Raw genomic sequence first — 20,444 nt, 5'->3', positions numbered from 1 at the left:
CTGCAGAGACTCCTTGTGGGGCAAGTCAAAGTCTCTCTGTGCCTTAGTTCCCCACTTATTTTAAGGAGATGATCCCTCCTGTCTCCCGCTGGTGTCTCTAGACTGGAGGCTGATTGGGGCAGAGATTCTTTCACTCCACATCAGTGCAGCACCCAATGGGATCCTAGCGACAGCAACTAGAAAGAGACCTGGGCTGAGAAAAGCCACATCCCAGAGATTTAAGGGTTTCCTACAGATTTCACCGTGTCCTTTCAAATAAGAGCCCCATCGTTGAGGGGGCGGTTTCTGACCTCACAGAGCCAATAGCCGCAGCTAAACAAACCTACCAGCAATTTTCTTTCCATGCAGCTTAGCCAGGCACCGAGGGCTGAAAGAAGCCATTACAATGCTGTATTTTAAGGGAGAGGCACCAGCCCAGAGCTCCCACGGATAAAGTCCTCCATGCACCCAGAGCAGCACCACCAGTTGCACAGCTAACAGCTGCCCGGGCTCAGCCCAGAGCCAGAGGACATTCAGACGCCACGGCCTTTCAGTCCAGGACACCAAAGCTAAGAATTGCCAAAAAGGGGCCCGAGTTAGTAGCCTTTGGGGGTAGGTTTTAGGAGTCCAGGCACCATGGCTGAAATCCTGGACCCATTGAAGTCTCTGGGAGTTTTACCAGAGAAGACAGGGAGGCTGGGATTCCCCCCACGTTTTTGATACTAGATCTTACTGAGTGTTGTGGTTTAATCAAACCAACCGTGTGGTATCCTGGGTTTACCCTCCATCAGAGAGGTCATTAGATAGATAGCATACTAGTTCATCATTTCCTTACTGTGTTGACCTACCAGGCTACCACAGCAGTTGCATTTACCCAGAGTCATGGCATCCCTGTCATCCCCGATGCTCCATCCCCCTGAAGAGGGCTGCCCACCAGGGCTCTGAATCTGCTGTCTCTTAGGCACAAGCAGGGCTCCGCCCGCCCCATCTCACGCTGGCTTCCTCTCTGGGGTTGTGTAACTGTTTTGAACGGAGGGTGTTTGGAGGGCAGGTTATTGGCCTATCGCTCATCCCGCACCTGGAGGGCCAGCAGGCGGCACTTCCTCCGGCCACGCCTGCGTCCACATAGCTCCCAGGTCATTGGAGAGATGATCCTTCCCACGGCATCACCGTGCCATCCCCAGGGAGAGAAGTTCTCAATACGCAGAGCCACATATTCTTTCAATACCCTGAGTACTTAGGGGTGGGCTCCCTTGCCTGCCAGCCACTAACCATCAACAAGGTCAGGACGGCAGGAGGTTTCTAGGAGAATGTTCAGCACCAGCAGAGGCCAGCTAGGAGCTAGTATTTGGGAAAGACATGGGGGGGAGGGGGAACTGGCTATTGATCTGGGAGCAGAGAAAGTCAGAGATGCTGCCCTAAGCCCACTGAGGGAAGCTCTCCCGGTTGGACAACATGAGCAAGGGAACGGTGTCTGGTGCGGGAATCTGCTGTGTGTAAGAGGAAGCACCTGAAGTGCACATCGTGCTGGACAATGTGGGAGAAGGGAGACGACTAAGTCCTGTAGGAGGAGAGAGAAGAGATTTGAGCAGGCTGAGCCTGCACTGGATTCAGAAGAGCTCAGAGCATCGAGGGCTTTTCTGGTGCTGGGCACTGTTGAAAATCAGGTGCTAAACGGGCCCAATGCTGGTGGCTACAGCTTCCACTTTCTTACCCCCTCAACGCTGGCCCCAGTTCTATTGGGTAGAGACAGAGCCCCCGTTTTGTTCTGCAATCCCTATTGTGAGTGCAACCTGCGCCTCCTGGTGGCAGAGGTGCAACACAGCACACCCAAAGAGAATCCAGAAAGTCAGTTAATTTTTTATTAAATATACTCCTCTCTTGGCACAAATTTTAAAATATATATATAAACATTATATAACAGTGTCTTCACTGCATTAAAATAGAACTCCAGACCCAAAGAAAGCAGTCAAGTCTGACACACATTAGTGGGTGAGAACATCTTTACAAAAGGCATTTGTGCTCTGCGCATAGACAGTCAATGAGTGCCTGCTTAACACGGCATTAAAGGGTACAGGGCGGGTAAGAGGAACCAGACATTGCAATGAAAAAGCCTTTTCCATTTCTGACACCGAGCCATGGACTGAGCCCAAAACATACCACATTAGCCCTAGGATAAAAGTTAAGTAACTACATTCAGGTATTTACGGTTTTCGATGCAACTTTTCCTCATCTTCAATATTTCACGTCCCCTTTGCCACCAATGCTGTACCCACTGATGCCGGATGCCACAGACTTCTCAGATTGGTGCTACCTTGCAAAGTCCATTTATCACGCACTTCTTGTTAAAAAAGTTTCTTCCGAAATGCACTGACTGCTTCTGTGTTAAAGCAACCACAGTGCAAGACCTGTAATACTTAAGCACTGCCAGGCCGACGGCTGTCAGGTGAAGTTAGACGTACCATCATTTCCTCAGACCAGCTGCTAGACTGGGCTTCTAAAAATTACCATGAAAGTATCAATGGATATTCCCACTCCACTGCCTGCTTTGCAGGGACTGTCACCCTCATGACTTCCACTGATGGTGAACTTCTACAAGTGCCAAGGCACCTCAGCATTCCCCTTCCCCCCCAGAGTCCTCTGCACGCAGACATCTGCCTTCCACCTTGGTTGCTGCTGGCCTGTCTCGGCACTCTCAGGCCCTGCGGCCATGTGTTCCCAGAGAAGACTGCTTGGGGCATGTGTCCAGGGATCAGTGAGGACTCCCAGTGGCAGCAAGGGGTCTGCACCAAATGGATAAGTTCTGCCTTGCCCCACTGCTGGAAAGCCTCCCCAGCTTCCCACACTAGTGCCCCTTACCTGGCCCTCAGGACTCTCTGAAAAGAGCCAGCTCCCCAGTGTTCTCCACCCAGGCAGCAACCAGTTCACACTGGGAGGAGCTGCCATTTCACATCCAGCGGGGAGGGGAAGGAATCACACTGGACAAACGATACTCAAGGACTTTCCAAAGGAACACGCGTCCCTGGTATCTAATCTTCATTAGAAATGAGACCTCTCCCCACGGCATTCAACAAGGAGGGTTCCGATGCTGGACTGTCCTGGGAACCAGCATCGAACCTGCACTTGTACCAGTTATATATTCTCCATCAGACCTGCCTTCCCCAAACAGCCAGTGGTGGACCCAGGGCGCTCGACTATGGTAGAGGGGAGCTGAAGGAAGGAAACGCAAATGAACAGTGTTTGACTGCTAACTAGTCTAGTTTTAAAGAGAGTCACACAATTTGGGGTCAGATGGTCAACAATTCCACAGAAACGGGAGGGGAGAAAGAGAAAAGATTTACATGGGACTTGTCTCCTTTCTGAGGGATACAGAACAGACTCATGGGAGATTCCTGGACCAAAATGAAGGTCATTCCATTACACACCATGGCACCGTCCCCTTCTACCCAGCACGCTACAGAAGCTTCAGGGTCCCGCATTTCAGGCAGCCGATTTGGAACAAGTTTTAATTCGTGCAAGAAAAATAAAAGCATTAAGCGCTTTGGGTTCCCCCCTTGTACATCCAACAGGGGGAAAACCAGCTATTTAAAACATACACAACACACACAGTTATTTTAAGAACCCTATTGTTCAAGAAACCAAAGCCCACTGCCAACATGGTTAGACTGAAATCAGGTCTGCGTCTGGACTAAACACAGTCGGGGAAAAGGTTTGGCTAAAAGAGGTTTTTAAATTAGCTGCAGTGCCAACAACAAAAAACCCCTCTTCACCCCTCTGGGTCCAGCACTTCCACACTGGCACTGCCCTCGAGTCTCCCTTCTTGCCTTGAAGGTTTTGGTACAGACACCCCAGGCTTCTAGACAGGCAGCTCTCACCACCCTTGCACTGTTCTCACTCCTATCCTAGTGGGCACCCCCAGGAGCTACGTGGCTGAAGGCTGCAGCCCATCAGGACTTCTGGTGCCAGGCTCTCTTCAGACCAGTGCTCACATTTAATACAATGGGCTGGGGGGGAGGAGATGTCTCAGGGAAGATGTCTCAGAAGGACTCGGTTCCATTTCGGAGTCTGGGGCTTTCCCCGCGGACGCATCCCCTTTTGCCAGAGGCAGAGTCCTACAAGGAACTGCGCACACGCCGCTGCTACTGACTGCAGGGGTGGGCTGAGGGGGTTCAGGACATAGGATCAGGCCCCTAAATGAGAGTCCGTCTTCAAACGGCAGGTGCAGCTCATTCGCTGTCTGCCGAGTTGGGCGACCCCCTCTAGTGGTCACGTCACCGCCCAGCAGGATGCCGTCTAACCCTGACCACGGTGCAGACAAGGGAGTCTCCTCTCGCGCACCCTCTGCCAGGGCACACCCGCCGCACAGGAAGTCTCCGCACATGGAGAGCCTGACAGCGGTTAGAAGTGCCACTGCTCTGGGATCTCCATTCAGGGCGTCATGCTGCCATCTTGACACACCCTCCCCTTCCCCTTCCCCTAAGCCCCATCCAATAATGGGGAGAAAGACCGAGAAGTAACCAGCTTTTCCACTGGGGAAAGGAAAGCGTCAGAGTTCGTGCAAAGGTGCCTGCCACCAATATAAAGAACTTCGCTCACCTGACGCTGGCTGGACTCGCCTCCCACCAATGGCGAGGGCTGTTCTTTTAGGCTCGTTTGTATCATCTGTCACAAGAGTTTCCAGTTTCTTAAAAATCTTTTTAAAATTCAATTACTTTGTACTTAGCTGACGTGACCAGACTGAGTTTACACTGGATATCGCCTTTAAGCCAGAAGTGTCAGGACATAACCTCTGTGAGGTGTCTATCTGTGCGCCTGCTGGTAGCACAATACTGACACTACACTTTCGAGCAGAACGTGCACACCAATACTCCAGGATCTAGACACTCTGGCCAATCCCACAGGAGGATAAAGAACCCAGGGCCAGAGTAGGTGCTTCTCATTAATCACTAGGAAAATATCTGGCATTAGAGGCAGGTTCTGCTCCAAAGAGAGAGAGTGCAAAGACTAAAGAAAAGAGGGGTTTAATTTTACCAATTGCAATTATTTTCATTCTGGCGAATGAACTCGATACAAAGTTTGAACAATAATGAACATCTGTCAGGAAGGGGCAGATTTTAACGACAACCTATTTACACCCTCTGCTCCCCACAAGCAGCAGAAGGGTATACTGCCTGGGAGCGGGGAGACATTGGGGTCATTTGAGAAGGCTGGACAATTCTTCCATCTGTCTGGTGCTCCAAGTTTAAAATAAAGCCACTCACCCTTCCAAGTCTCTCAAAGCTCTGGTTCCCATTGACCTGCCACACTCAAAGAGGTGCCTTGGGGTTCATTTCATACTTGCAGCTGGGAAGGACTGGCACACCTGGCACGATCCCCAGTGGGTGACAATTATGTGACTCTTGGCAAACTGGGTCTATTTTCTACGAGCCAAGTTGGTCCAGAATAATTCTAAGAATAAGCTAGTGAAATCAAAGTTAATCAGCTGAGGCGACACGATCTACAGAGCGTGTGCGCACCAAGGGTGTTCCAAAGCAGGGCCAGCAGCTTTAGATAAAGAGGAGATTGACCCCATTCAAAACAGCCACCTTGAAAGGTTATTCATAGGTGTGCCCCCCGCAGAGTTTATTCTCACATTGCAGTTTAAGCAACAACCACAGTAATGAAAGCTATTGGTTAAAACTTTGAGCATGTAACACTCCCCCCTCTTAATCTCCAGTCTTAATACTGCAAGCTGCTATATCCTTCTGAAAATGCTGCTTTTAAAAATACAACTCCGGATAGAGAGGTTTTTAAAGTAGCCTGAAAGCAATACTGTTTCACGTGAATCCAGTTTACGACCACAGGTACAGGAATTCCAGATTGAAAGCTGATCTCCTAACTCTCAGTCTCTGCTGATTTTAGAAAGGGGCATTGCTGAGGTGGGATGTTTTGCTGAATACAAAGTAAAGCCAGAACGAGTGATATCTGAAGGGAGGAACATTTCCACACTTCCTGCCAGAGCTTACCTCCAAATTTTGGAGTAAAAATGGTTTTAAAATAAAAAAAACTAAAATCCTGGATGTTTCATTTCAAAGGCGATTAACCCTCTCAACTCACATGTGCAGTTCATTGCAGACAAACTGAAATACTGCTTGCCAGGGTGCTTACCATTGTGTAGTTACTAAGAACTGCCTGGCAGGAACACCTTTCACCTCCCAGATTTCCAGCTCCAGGCAGCATGGCAGCCCCTCTTCTATAATCCACACCACCTCATCAACCCACCGAGCCCAGGAGAGAAGGCAGCAATAGCTTAGTGTGTATCAAAGAGTTAGACACAAGGAGGCAGCTACCCTAGATAAGGCAGCTCCGCTGTCACCGAGAACCCTGGGAAGAAGGTTAGTTGCATGTCTGGGTTTGGCGATAACTCGGAGGCTTGTTAAAAAGAAGAAAAAAAAACAGAAAGTAAAGTCTCAGCCGTGGGGGCAGCACTAACAGAACGGGACAATGCTAGGGTTTGTTAGACACACACACTTCCACTGTACTTCTCCCGTTACACTTGGGAAGGACGCCACTACCTTTCAATATTAGTGCTGAACTGTAATTTACGGAGAAGGATCTGGGTAAGATCAAAGGTCGTGAAACTTATTCCCACTGCGATTGGGCCTTTGACCCAGTTCATGCTGAGTCCTTTGTACAAGCCTCGGATTAGTCCCTCTTCTCTTATAATCTCTTGCATGGTGGGCAGGATGGAACCGTACACGTGTCCCGTGACCCCAGCCGTCTGCATTCGCCGACGCACCACATCCAGAGGGTAGGAGGCCGACTGGCCGATCAAGCCTGCGCAGGCACCAAACGCAAGACGTTCCAGGGGGTATGGCTGCGCTCTCCCACTCTGATCTGGGAAAGAGAGAGGAAGAGGCAGTGTATAAATACCTTCCTGGAGTAACTGCCTGACTACAAAGTTACATGGTCTAATGGCCAATACAGCAGAGAGGGTGTCAGGAATCCTGGATTCTTTTCCACTAGCTGACTCAGTGTGACCCTACACAAGCCCAGAGTGTCAGTTTATTCAGCTATAAAATGGGGATGATGTACCACATCCTGCTGCTTCCCAGTCCGACAGAGGTGAGGAGAGAGGAGACAGCCTTCGGTGCAGAACCAGGGAGGCAGCTTTAAGCCCTTTATGACCCAGTGCTAAAGCTCTGAGATGCTGCCAGCCTGAGCTCCCATCACCAGGATGTCAGTGTTCTGACGCAGAGCGCGCTTTACCTGCATGCAGTTTCTTCAGCGACTCGTAGGTGAAGAAGCTAAGTCCGGCGTACGGGATCACCCCAAGGATAGTGGGTGCAAAGCCCCTGTACAAGGTCTTCAGCCCCTCTTCCCGGGAGATTCGGACGAAGACGTGGAGGATGTTGCTGTACCTGTCGAAACACAGATCCCCAGACACTACTGCCTGCACTGGAAGCATTACCAGTGGCCTTCCTACCTGCCTCTCTGGGGGACCTACAGTTAACCGGCTTGCTCAGCTGGAGAAGTCCACCAACATTCAGTTCTGAGCGTAGGACAGAGGAGCTCAGAAGGGACTTGCTTAAGAGCCAGCTCTTTCCAACAGCTTTATTGTGGTCATTTGTTCGTGACTTGTTGACCTAGCAGAGGTCGTCAGGTTGGGCCTCTCCTGAAGGAGGCCAGTTTGACACTACTCTCTGTACCAAGCCAGCACATGAGGTACCTCTCACTTGTGAGCTGATCACTGTTTGAATACTGACCTTGTGGGGAAGTCTCTGGCCTGTGTTACACAGGAGGTCAGACTAGATGGCCTTGGAATCTATTAATCTCCTTTTGGAGAAGAAAGGCCACTGGACCACCTGCAGCACCCAGGTCGCTTGCCGATTCCCAAGGCTGTCACACCGAACCCAGAGTCACACCAAAAGCTTAGAGCAAGGCGTGAGCCAGAAAGTTGGATTAAAAACCATGTGACCTTCAAAACCATCCACCTGCATCCCAGGCGCTTACACCCATTCCCATTAACCACTTACATCTCCTTCGGCGTGACAGCCATCCGAGCTCGCACCAGGTCCAAGGGGTAGGTTAACATGGCAGCTGTTGTACCTGCCAGCGAACCAGCAATGAATCTGGGTAAAGGAGTCAATGTTCTAAAGTCGAGAGGGAGACAAAACCAAACAGATCACACCTGCACAGAATAAAGATGGTGATTTTTCTTAGGCTTCCTCCCCCCAATACACTGAGCTGGCTTCCAGCAGCTAGTCTTACTGGGGGGCAGGTTGATGCTGATGACAGGCTGGGGGCTGCAGCAAGCCTGATTCGGGTCTTTCAGACACCATCTGCCCTACAGCACAGAGAAGGGAGCAAGCAGCCATGCACTAAAGTGCAGGGTGTTTGGTTTTCAGCGTTCTAGGGAGGCTGCACCCTGTTGCTTCTCTTGGAAGCAGACAGACACTTCGTCCTGCCCACCTGGCAGCACCGAGTGCTAACCCCCAACGCTCTCTGGGCCACTCCTTGCTCACCCCTCTAGAAGGCAGGATCTTATCAGCCAGAGGGAATCTGTCTGGGACACAATCCAGACTCTAGGCAGCAGGGACTCCCCACACTGCTTAGCTCCTGCCCCACGGCGCTCTAGGGCTCTCCACCAGGACAGCGTTCAAGCTGAGCAGCAACACTCTCTGCTGATCAGCGATAGGTTCCCACAGCCCAGAGGCACCGTCACTTACATAACAATCCTAATTCCCACAACCCTCCAGTCCACACAACCCCTCCCACCAACAGTCAGACTCTGCTCCCAGGACAAGGCTCAACACCAGCAGCATCTTACTTTCCATGAAAGCCGTAGTAGCTTCCCAGGAGTTGCTTGTACTCTTCGTGCGCACAGAACTGGATGGCAGCGTAAGGGATCACCCGGACCATCGTGGCCGAGTTCCCGCGCCACAGGCTCAAGAAGCCCTCAGTGAGGTAGGTGCGGTAGATCAGCCTATAGGCTTCCTGCATGCAACAGAAAACAAGAACGGGGTCGAAGGTGAGAGGAGGAGACGCTTTCCACTCTTCACCTAGGATGCAGCCAGAACGTCTCCAGCGGGAGGAAGCAAGTTGGTATCCCTTGGCCACAACGAGGTGGGAAGACAGTCACTCCTTTGGGCTGTGCCCTGGATACACAGAACTAGAGCATCAGTGTCTCTCGGACACGAAAAGCGTCTTTTCAAAGAGAATCAGACACAAGCAAAGCTGGGAAGAGTCAAAGGGCTCAGACGTGCCTTTTAGTTTCCTCTTCCAGTGCTGGAGCAATGTCTGCCCAGACCACTTTTCAACCCAAATCAATAGGTTTGGGGGACTATAAATATCAGCACAGACTATCTGTAGCATCCACCTGGCACAGACATCGTAAAGCAGTCTGCTAACCACAGGGAGGGGGCCTGCCCGAACTCAACTGTGCAATAATCTTAAACAATTCCACTGCTGTCTGAGTGATAACGTCGGGTGGGGGAAATCCACAATATCGCATCGTGCCCAGCAAGGTGGAGCCCCGGGTGCCACCGGATGAAGAACTGATTATCCGTAGCGCATTAGCATCTCTAGGCCCAGAACAAGTATAAGGCCGACACTTGGCAAGGTGCTGTACACCGGTATGAAGACGACCGTGCTCCTTGGGGCAAGATTATCAGTTACACCGTTACAAACCTTTTCCTCTCTGCTAGTTCACTATAAACACTGCTAATAAAATTCAAGCCAGACAGTTAAATACAACAGAAGGCACTTTTATTACTATTGGTGCCATTAATCAAACCCTTTAGGTCAACAGGAGACAGACAGCGCCTCACCTTGGCAGAAAATCTTTTTGCAGACACTAAAAAAAAGAAAAGAGAAGAACATTAGGGTGAGGACTCGCTACACATTGAACTAGAGTCCGATGGCCATGCAATTTAGTGAGTAAAAACTCTGGGGATGAATCTGGTACCACAGTAGCTGCAAGCTGTTATCGAGCCTTTATTTCTTAAAAGTCGTAAGTTGCATAAAGGAGCAACGTAGTGAAAACTTGTTTGCATGTGACTGTTGCCTGGCCTTGAGAGGATTACAAATCTGTCAGGAACTGGAAAGCAGCTGCTGAAGGTGCCGGATTGCTAAAGAAACAAGGTTTCGTTGTTTGTCTTGTTGTAGCCGGTTTTATATCTGCAATAGGAGTGTTATTGGAACGGAGCATTTAAACACCCTGGAATTTCGTCTCCAAATACCTTGCACGTCACACAGTTAAAGGAATGTGGTCAAAACTTTGAACAGCTGCAAGAAAAGAAATTACGCCCAGTCTTGCAATGAGCTCCAGGCAGGGGTCCCCCCTCCTGCATGGAGTCCCGTTGAAGTCCTGCCCTGTGCAGGATGGTGGCCTCCATTTGTAACTTGTGCATGGAAGGGATCTGTTAAAATATGCTCGACTCTTAACCTGAGAGATCGGCTTATGTGCCACAAGATCTGTGAGCAGCCGCACAGTAACTAGCAGGCGCTGTATGCTTGCTGAGGAAGAAACCTTCATCTGCTGAGTGCTGTCTGGAAACTTGAAACTATTTATTGCAAATGTCCACTGCAGTAGAACCAGCATTTCTGCCCTCTCAACAGCAGGCTGCCACACAAGGTAACTTTTGTAGCTCAGATGGCCCAAGGCTGCTTCCAGTTGCCTGGATAGGAAAGCAACTGCCAGCTAAAACCTCCAGACAGTGAGAGAGAAGGAAACTCTGCTGGAGACCAAGAGATTAGCCAGAAGTGATAGTTTCTAATCATATCATTTGCCTCCTCTGCAGAGAGATTAACTGGACAGAGTCCTTGGCTTTTTATAAAACATAGGCCTGTACAAGTTAATGGTGATTTGTACAGATAGCTGCAAACTCACCCCTATTCTCCAGCTCCTATTACACCCTTCAGCTCTAAATTTGGATCTTATTGAAAGACAAACAGGTGCAGTGAAGGGCTCATCTCAGTGAGGTAGACAGTGCAGGCAGGTGCTAAGCTACACACAACCCTGCCAATGCACCTCTAGCCCAACCTAGAGTCACCCTGGCTATCCTAGCTCTCAGCTCTCCCCCACCTACCTACATGAGCTCTGCTGACGCACTTCAGGCCTGGCCTGCAGCCCCCTGCTATTCCAGGTAGGGGCCTCTGCTAAGCACGTATTGATGATCAAGTCAAATCGCCTCAAAATGAAGTCACATTTAAGGATTAGATTAAATCTAACAAACTCATTTAATCTGAGATGCAAACCAGATTTAAATCCTTGGCCTCTCTAAAAGTCTACTGCACGCGCACACACACACGTAATATTTAATATTCCTGGGTAGTTCTTGCACTGAAACAGGGATTTATCAGCCTATAGCTACAATCTGACAGATGATAAAAATGCTCCCAGTTCTGATCAAATGCATGAGGATTTTCTAGTCAAAGCAGCTGAACTTGGGTTTTCAGTTGTGCACATTCAGCATACGGGACGTGAAAGGGATTTGTAGTATAGAGCCAGATATTTTGGCCTCTACTTCACTGACTCTTGAAGCAGTCTGTACAATTGATTTAACTTGCAACCACAATAATTTTAGATCAAGTTGTTTATTTCTACTGAAAAATTAATGTAAGTTTGAGTAAACACATTCTACTTACCCATCCTTTAACAGGAAACCCCAGGTGTCTATTTACTTCCTTCTGATTTTCACCATGTCCCCATTCCCTCCTTCCCACATTCCCTGAGGTTATGGAGCCCAATAGCATCTTTGTGCTTTTCAATGTACGTCTCCAACCTGAACAGTCTCACAAAGCCCAGACACGGAAACCCAATTACGCCAAGTCTTCAAAATGGCATCACACCCCCCCTTCAGTTTTAACTGCAACACCTTACAATGCATGGCTGCTATATGTTTCGAGAACCTCCCTCCCGCCCACAGACGATAAGAGCATGCCAGACCCACACCCACAAGCTCATCTTCCACTGAGAAACAGTGGGCTCAGTCCTACACCACAGAAGTAAATGGCAAAATCCCTATGACAACGGGAATAGGATCCAGACATATGGGCTTAATCCTAACTGAGATCTGTGGCTGATTGTCACCTCTCGGGATCAGGACTTGTATCCCAAGCAGAAAACAAAGGTCTCGTGCTCCTGTCAAAGCCGCACAGGGTTTTCTGCAGGTTTAGGAAGAGCAAAACGTCAGAGCACAGATCAGCTGTACCGCTGACAGGCGATAACAGGCACTCGGTTCTTTTAGAAGCTGGCTGCTTTCTCAAGGGCTCACAGCATTCACCTTGAAATATGATTTTCGTCCTATCCAGTGGCGCTACTGCTGTTTTTGCGACAGCACCAGCCAATGCACCAGACATCAGGGAGTGGATCACTTTCCTTTTCTCCGGGCGCCCCTAGGGAAAAACCAACAACACAGAACATATTACATTGCTCAATGAAGGGACACAGTTAGGTGACTGGGGTGCAAACCAACTTTTCTGTACATAGCGTCTAAGCGTATGCCTGCACGGCAGAGGTCTGAGCACTGAGATATGGGAACCAGAGTTAGCCACACTGGGTGCGACTGTCCCTGCTGCTAAGCCACACTCGAGTCATCCCTGCTGGTGCTGCACTAACCCCGGTTAGCCCCAGAAAATCCTAAAGCCTGTCTCAAGGTTCTCAGTGCTGCACTAAGCTGCTCTACGAATTGTTTCCTAGTGCATTATAGGAGAATTTGTCTGTCCTTCCTAACCCCTTCAGGGCTATGAGCACCCAGGTTACAATCTGCACCCACCCTGCAAAGCAGATGGGTTAGAGCCTGTGGTAAAGTGAAGTCCTGGCTCTAATCTATGTACCCACCAGGTAAGGAAGCCTGGATTCAAAGCACGTATAAACCCAGGTAAAAGCTGTGTGCGGGTAGACGGTTTAAGGCTAAAAGCCGGGCACAATGGGGACATTCGTACAACTGTCTCAGGGCTCTTGGGAGAACATTTGCTTAAATAGTATTTCAACATGTGGGAAACAGCAACTGGCAGTTCTTTGCAGCTCAGTTTCTTTAGTGAAGCCTTTTATTCACAGAGGCTTGGACAAATGGAAACCAATGTCAGGGCTTCAGAAACTCCAATACAACCCCCAAAATGCCAGTTACGCCAAAGCAGAAATTCAGCTGGACCCTGAAGAATAAAGATGAACACTAGCTAGCAGGGTACAAAGTTCCAAAGTCAATGACCTCTTACCCATAAGGTGGCCTGTCCCTTTCCTGCTAAGATTACCATGAAAAGCACTGCCCCCTCCTGATTTAAGCCAAGTATCTATTGGGTTTCCGGGAAACGGGGCGGACAAAGCCCACCCCATGCTAACGGAACCCCCCCCCAGCCTAAGGGGAGCTTCCACAGGGCCTCAAAAACCCACTAATTGCAGGGGACAACTAATAAAAGAACAGGGACAGGAGTGTGGTCAAAGGGTCATAAGAAGGGAGCCTGACGGGGACACTGAGCAGAGAACCCCGGACAGCGCCCACTGCTCCTCGAAGGCGTCAAGGGAGCCAGAAGACGCCGCCCAGAGGAACTCCGCCTGGAGACGTGAACGGACTAAGGATCGGAAACAAGCCCCACAGTCACAGGAGTCTCCATTGGCCAACCGCTTCTCCCTGGTCACGTAGATGGCCATTTTTGCCAGGGCGAGGAGGAGGTTGACCAGGAGGTCCCGCGACTTCGTGGGGCCACGGATAGGGAGTGCATGGAGAAGCAAGTTTCTTGTTTTATTTTCGACCTGCACTTCCAGGGACACCACAGCGTTATTCCAAACTGGCCCCAACATCATAGAAGCATGAGGCAAGACAAGTTTCTCCTGCGAGATCACGGCAAAGGAAATAGCTGGGTTCCTTACATGGTTCAGATGTCGAGTGCAGTTTGCTTTTCATATTACGTGCGCAGAAAGCAAGCGAAAGTGTTAAACACTGAAGGCAATGAACTGTCAGGAAAGCAGAGCTGAGTCTTGTCCACGTTAACTTTTAAAGACACGTTTTAGGCTTGTATGGCACGTATTGTATGGCAAGTGCTCTTTTCTCAGATGTATTTGCCCAATTTTGACTGTACTCCTTGGTAATGTTGACTCTGTTCCCCTCAACCAAAGATCTTTAAAAAGCTTCATTATCAAAAAATACTGCTCAATTGTAGTCAACTTCTGACCTCCGCCCGCCCGACCCTAGACACAGGCAAGAGGTGGGCTCAACTTCTGCCCAAGTTCTGGACAAATAAATTAAGGGGAAAACAAGCCGTAATTACTTCTTTATGCAAGTCCTGTATCAGCCACCCGCAGCCCTGGTTACGTTTGCAGGGTTCATGGCAGACTGTTGTAAAGAGACTTCTGCGAGGGCTCAGCCCAATATCAAAGGCAGCAGCACATGCTGCCATAGGTAGAATTCCCAGGTGCTGCCTTAGCGCCCAGAGAGCTGACAGTGCCCCTCTCTGGCTCCCTCCCCCTCTCTTCTCCGCCCACAGCAATCTTAAATTGACTCCAGACTGAGCTACATCCCAGCCAAGGCAGGAGAAAGGGTAAACCAGCCCAACACAGAGCCTTTGGAGGGGATGAGGGACAGAGTGAGCAGCCGGGAAAAAACAAAAAAACATTCCCAATCCTATTTAAACAGTTCAGCATAGTGCCGAGTTGTATGGAAGAGTATCAGGAGAACCCTGCTGGAAAATTCAGGAAGTGTTTCCAACCTTAGCCTGCTAGAGTCCCAGATAAGTAAGAGTTGGAGTTGGCAAAACTTGTGTGGCTTGTTCTACAACGATGCTGTGGAGTCTCACTAACTCCGACCTACGCAGGTACGAACCCAGGAAGCTTGGGAGCAGGCAGCTACTCCCTGCACTGCATCATTCTCAGAGTCACTTTTGTTCCTTTTCTGCCAGTTCCTTAGAACTGCATTTAAAAACCTACTACAGACACACACTTGCTTCCCAATCATTTCCTGATGCCAGCCAGGGACAAACTCATACATACCAGAGTTTGCTCCTCTCTTCCCCAGATTATTATAAAGGAAAGACAGGTTCTCGTGAATTTCACTTTGCCCCTTAGGTACGCCAGGCTTAACAGACACTGCATTTGTAAAAAGGACATTGGGGATGGCTTGACCTTCACATGGAATTTAAAATCCACCGATTCCATTTCTATTACTTCCTATTCAATACTTTAAATACTTTTCCTATTTTTACAACAGCAGCTTCACAACTACTGATACAACATAGCAAACACACTGACCTAAGGCAGGCAGAGGAGATGCTGGTTATTAGAGCAAAGGCAGGAAATCAAGACTTGTGGCTTCTATTCCCAGCTCTGCAACCAAATACACAACCTTGGACAAGGAACAAGTTCTCTGTGACTCAGGGGGATACCTGTCTACCTCCCAAAGGGTAGGCAGGAGACTGGAGGCATTTCATTGATGTTTGTAAAGTGCTTTGAAATCTTCAATGAAAGCCACTGTTGTACGGCATAATACTTGTAAGCACTGCAGCTGCTTCAGGGCTCCCCAAATCAGATGTCGTTTGCTTTTCCTTTCTGGAGTAGCAGCCAGCCAAACCAAACCTCCCCTCCGCCCCCTGCAAATCCATCACCCACACACCCCTCCCCGCTCTTACCTCAGATAGAACATGGGTGGGTACAATTGGCTCCACGCCATTCTGTTTTAAACCCACTTGACCTTCCTTCACACCATTACCCATACCAGTCGTGCTGACTAGGCAGAAGAGTTGTGGCTCCTAAATTTTAATACAAAAACAAAAAAACCAAAAGCAGTGGTTAAGTGAGAGTAGAAAGGAACATTTGGGTCTTGTTACCAGCTTACACTGGAGTACACAACATGATCTGCAGCAGAGGCCACCTCCAACTGGTAAACCCATCTTAAACCATCACAAACCAGCCAGCTTCTGCTTAGTCTTCATCTCTGGCGCCATTGACAGTGTAACAGATCCATGCTCCAAGAGCATCTATTTGACTTCAGTGGAAATACATAATAATTGCATCTTTATTCCTTAATATTTTAATAAGAGGGAAAAAACTAACAGTCATTATGCTTGCTAACGTTACATATTAAGACGCTAACTGGTACTGACTGTTCTATAGGACAAATTCCCAGAAGAGGCACTACAGCATTTCAACTGTTCTAAGAACCAAGAGAGAGAGAAAAAACAGGTTCAAAAGGAGATTTCTAGATTTATTCCCTGTATGTGTGTCTTTGTTGCCATCTGGCATGTGTGTCATTGACATCCTCCTATTAACGTTTTCTGTTCTACTTCTTCCCACAAAGGATTTCAGTAGTAAATCGCATTACTCTTGCTAGGGAGTCTTTAAAATAGTCTATTGCATCTCTCCTCTAGAATGTATTTCTGCTATGGCCACTTTAACATCCCAGCTCTCGGGACGAGATCAACACATGCATAATTTCCTGGAGCTAAGAATCAGATACTAGACTGTTTTATTCTATCGTTTGCAGTGAAGCATCCAAGTTGCCAATCAGCCTGAGCTTCTAGATCACATTGGACAAGGCACACTGAAATTTAAGACCTATGCATAGAAAATGGAAACAAAATTGTCCCAGCAATACTTTCAGGAAGTCTGGCCTGAGCAGCCGGGTGCTATTTTAGGAAAGTGATAGATCCAATGCATCATATCTGCCACAGAGACTATTCTGACAATGCCAAGGATTTAAGCGCATAAATATAAATACGTAAGTGTCTCCAGAATTTTGTTTATTCACACTAGTTTCAAGCATGTGTGCACAGCAGCTCATTTAATACAGAAGGTTTTTTCTCACTTTCATATATGCTCTCCAACTGTCTCCTGAAGGGAAGGGTCGCCCAAACCTTTGCTACAGAAGCACAGTGATACCACAGATAAAGACCTGGAATACGAAACCAATCGTCATTTCAATTCCTAACCTTCTGTCAGCATCTCAGCTCTTATACTTTGAGTTTTATATTTTCTCCACAATGAAAGAGATTCAAGGTTACATTTAAAAATTCTAAGCAAGCAGCTTTTATCTGAGGCAGCAAGTTACACTAGACCTCTTCATGAGTGGGTCAGAGCGTTCCTAGGGGCATGACTGCTCCAACATGAGGAGACCTCAAGTTGTCCCATTTTGTTAAGTCTCCATTGCAGAGGGATCCCAGTCCCAGCTCTGCCACGCTCACTGTGCCCCCTCAGGCAAATCATTTCACCTTTGCCTTTGTTCTACACACGGGAAGGCGAGGCACACCAGCTGGCTGGTTGGAGAGAGGGGTTGTGAGGCTCTCTCAATTAGACCTAGATGTTCTTTTTATGAAAGGCACCGAACAAGCATTCTTATTGTGCTATTTTTTCCACATCGTGGCCATAAAACACTTCCAAAAATCCCTTGGTCACTGCAGCAACACTAATGTAAAGTGAGACACAGAGGAGGTTTGTCTGTAATCACGCATGACCAATGTGTTCGTCAGGAAGCTATGCATGACCCATGCGCTCACTTCTCGAGAAGGAACAGCCCTGAGTATCTTCAGCACCAGATGCTAACTGTTTGATAGAGCTCTGGGAAGCTACGTCTTAGGACATTTACAACTCCTTAGAGTGCCTCTTTTAAAATGAAAGCTCTCAAGAGGGAAGAGGGAGAGCTCAGTGGTTTGAGCACTGGCCTGCTAAACCCAGGGTTATGAGTTCAATCCTTGAGGGGGCCATTCAGGGAACTGGGGTAAAAATCTGGTCCTGCTTTGAGCAGGTGGTTGGACTAGATGACCTCCTGAAGTCTCTTCCAACCCTGATATTCTATGATTCTAAGATGCTGCCCAGAGGGTAAGGATTCAAAATTTCAATGAAAAAGATACGTAGTAGTCCAAAGCATGATGCAAACAAGCAATAGGAATATTTGCATTGAAGAGATTCTATAAAGACACAAGCTCGAACATAGTCACATCACACGACGCAGATGGATATTTTCATGGGGATAAAGATCATGGTGCCAGCCACATTCTGTAACAAAGCAACTAGAAGGGAGGACTTGATTCAACTCGTGTTGCTTTGCAGAAGAGTCTTCATTTCCCATGTGCCTTGTGTCTAGTTACTGGTTGCCCTGCTCCCTGTTTCCCAAAAGAAATCATCATAAGAGTGAAAACCACAGGCAAAGACAGGGTCTTTCATGATCTCAGCTAAGGTAACTATAAGAACACAAGAACGGCCACACTGAGTCAGACCAAAGGTCCATCCAGTCCAGTATCCTGTCTGCCGACAGTGGCCAATGCCAGGTGCCCCAGAGGGAGTGAACCTAACAGGTAATGATCAAGTGATCTCTCTCCTAGGAAGGAGGGTGCCAAGGAAGCACAGGCCAAGATACAGATCCCAGATCCACTGAGGATAAAGGCTTGTCAATGAAACTCATGCTGAAGGGTCCATAATTTAGGTTCTAGACAAAGAGGACGAGAAGGGACATAACCCAGAGGATTTTTAAGCACAGGTACACAAAGGATTCCAGTAGCCTGAGTGCGTACATCTGTAATTACGGCATCAGAGCCCTGTAACCCGACCTGAACCTGCTGGGACCTGACTACAAGTGTTAGGTCTGGGAGCCAGTGAACTGGGGAAACAAACAGACCCTCTCAGGCTCAGGTCAGCGCCCTTCCTCCTGCTCATGGAGTCCACGCAGTGTCATCTGCGTGCCCTGCTGCTGCCAGCCCCCGCCACCTCGCTGCGCTGTGGAGTGAGTGTGCCGAGGCGTCGCAGCGCCTCTCACTCCACAGCGGCCGGCAGGAACGGGCACACAGCCGCTGCCACACCAACCCCACGGGCACAAGGTGGCAGTGCTGACTCAGCATCAGGTCAGAAAACGACTCGACCCTCCAGGGCTTGGGTCGGGTGGGCTTGTGTCCAGGTCAGGCCTTAAAGTTAGGCCCAAGCAGACCGCTAGGAGGCATCGCCTTATTCAACTGTGTTCTCAAAGACAGCCGTGGTCACTGTTTAAGGCCCCGATCCTGCAAAACCTTATCGACAGTCCCAGCGACGTCAAGGAGACCACTCACATGCATAACTGAAGCACACGTCTAAGTCTCCACAGGTTCAGGACGTAGGAATGTTGACTATTTTCAGTCCTATTTGCTCTACAAATGTAGAACCACTCTGTGCCATATTTGCAGTCCCTGTGTGTCTTGTGCAGCACTGTGCATTAGACAGATTAGGCCGGGGTTAGCGGAGTAACAGCAAGCTGGCTGTACTTTATGCAGCATGTTTCTGTGTTATTTATGCTGCAATAGCACACAGGGGCCCCGAACAAGGAGCAGGGCCCCCACTGTGCTAGGGGCTACACAGATTTGTAATGAGACGACATTCCCTGGCCAGGAGAATTTATAATCTGAAAGCAAAGCTTTTGGCCAAGGTGGGCTTCAAGACTGAATAAATTTAGCGAGTAACACACACATTGTGGCTTTGTAACAAGATTCTAGCCAGCCTGCTGGAGAGTGTCAAAGAGATCATGACATCTACCGATTTAAAATCCTGTGAAACCCACTCTTGTTTTTCCAAGGAGCAGAAGAGGAGAAATTTCTCTATGTTCTAGCCAGATGGAAGGTGGAATTTACCTCATTAGTCAGCAATCAAATGCACAATATATTTTCACTGAGCACCCTCAAAAGAAGCTGGTTCTTAGTCACATTTATCCACACGCATGTGTTACAGACAAGTGTGTTACCTGGCTAGCTTACAAGCCACATATCTAGATTCTTTGTAGGCATCCTAAATATTTCGGCATTTACTAAAATCCATTTATGTAAGCTAAAATGATCTGTCTGCTCCATGTCTGTTACTGGATGCACAGTATAGACTATGCATGTTAAATTAAGCAGCACTGTTTGACTTCTCTCTTTAGCTCTGCTCATTGCATATTTGAGCAAACTGCAGCCTCCAGATTAATTAAACTGTAAAATTAACCCTTCAAGAGGTCAGGTGTTCTGCTTTCTTAAAAGCTAGTTTTGGTAGCTCTCTAATTAAAGGAAGAGAGCAACAGAGTCAAGTTCTTCAAATAATGCAGACAACTCACTTGGTGAGAGGTTGCACAAGGAAGAATTTAGTTCATTGCCCAGACTGAACCCTAAGGGACCATGATCACGAGCTTTACAAATTGCTGTGCTTTCATGGGCTGTGGCATGAACCCTAAGGCATCAACAGCTCGTTCATTAAAGAATTTTTTTTTTTTTTAAAGGTTTCAAACTCATACCACAACTCATCGCATAAAGGTGGATTAACCAAGATACCATGCAAATTGCAATAATTGGTGACAGGAAGGGTTAAGCCTGAGTTCTCTGGATATAGAGAAAAGTAACAGTTACATTGCAGGTTACCAAGAGTCTCCCTTTAAACTGACTTCTCAATTCAACTTACTTACAAATAGTTTGACTTGATATAATCTGATCTACAGTACACATGAAATCCTTAGCTGGTCACCCAGCTACCTCCTCCTGTTCTTGGCCCGCTGGCAAGAGCT

At 48.3% G+C, this 20,444-nt stretch overlaps 1 protein-coding gene across 2 annotated transcripts in view; it reads right to left on the bottom strand.

Moving 5' to 3' along the window:
• Positions 1-1,827: 1,827 nt before the first annotated feature.
• The window catches only part of SLC25A42 (solute carrier family 25 member 42), a 28,678-nt gene continuing 10,061 nt past the window's right edge, over positions 1,828-20,444 (bottom strand). For both annotated transcript variants that reach the window (XM_039515890.1, XM_039515889.1), the window contains exons 2-8: positions 15,583-15,702; positions 12,246-12,357; positions 9,789-9,814; positions 8,789-8,955; positions 7,995-8,111; positions 7,228-7,379; positions 1,828-6,855 (exon numbers count right to left, since the gene is read on the bottom strand). In XM_039515890.1, coding sequence (XP_039371824.1) covers positions 6,530-6,855; positions 7,228-7,379; positions 7,995-8,111; positions 8,789-8,955; positions 9,789-9,814; positions 12,246-12,357; positions 15,583-15,666 — 984 coding nt within the window. In that variant the 5' untranslated portion in view covers positions 15,667-15,702 and the 3' untranslated portion in view covers positions 1,828-6,529. The remainder of the gene's footprint in view (positions 6,856-7,227; positions 7,380-7,994; positions 8,112-8,788; positions 8,956-9,788; positions 9,815-12,245; positions 12,358-15,582; positions 15,703-20,444) is intronic.

The sequence above is a fragment of the Mauremys reevesii genome, linkage group 26 (genome assembly GCF_016161935.1).
Source record: "Mauremys reevesii isolate NIE-2019 linkage group 26, ASM1616193v1, whole genome shotgun sequence".
NCBI lineage: Eukaryota > Metazoa > Chordata > Testudines > Geoemydidae > Mauremys > Mauremys reevesii.
The sequence above is the reverse complement of the archived record's forward strand: the minus strand, read 5'-3'. Positions and strand labels throughout refer to the sequence as shown.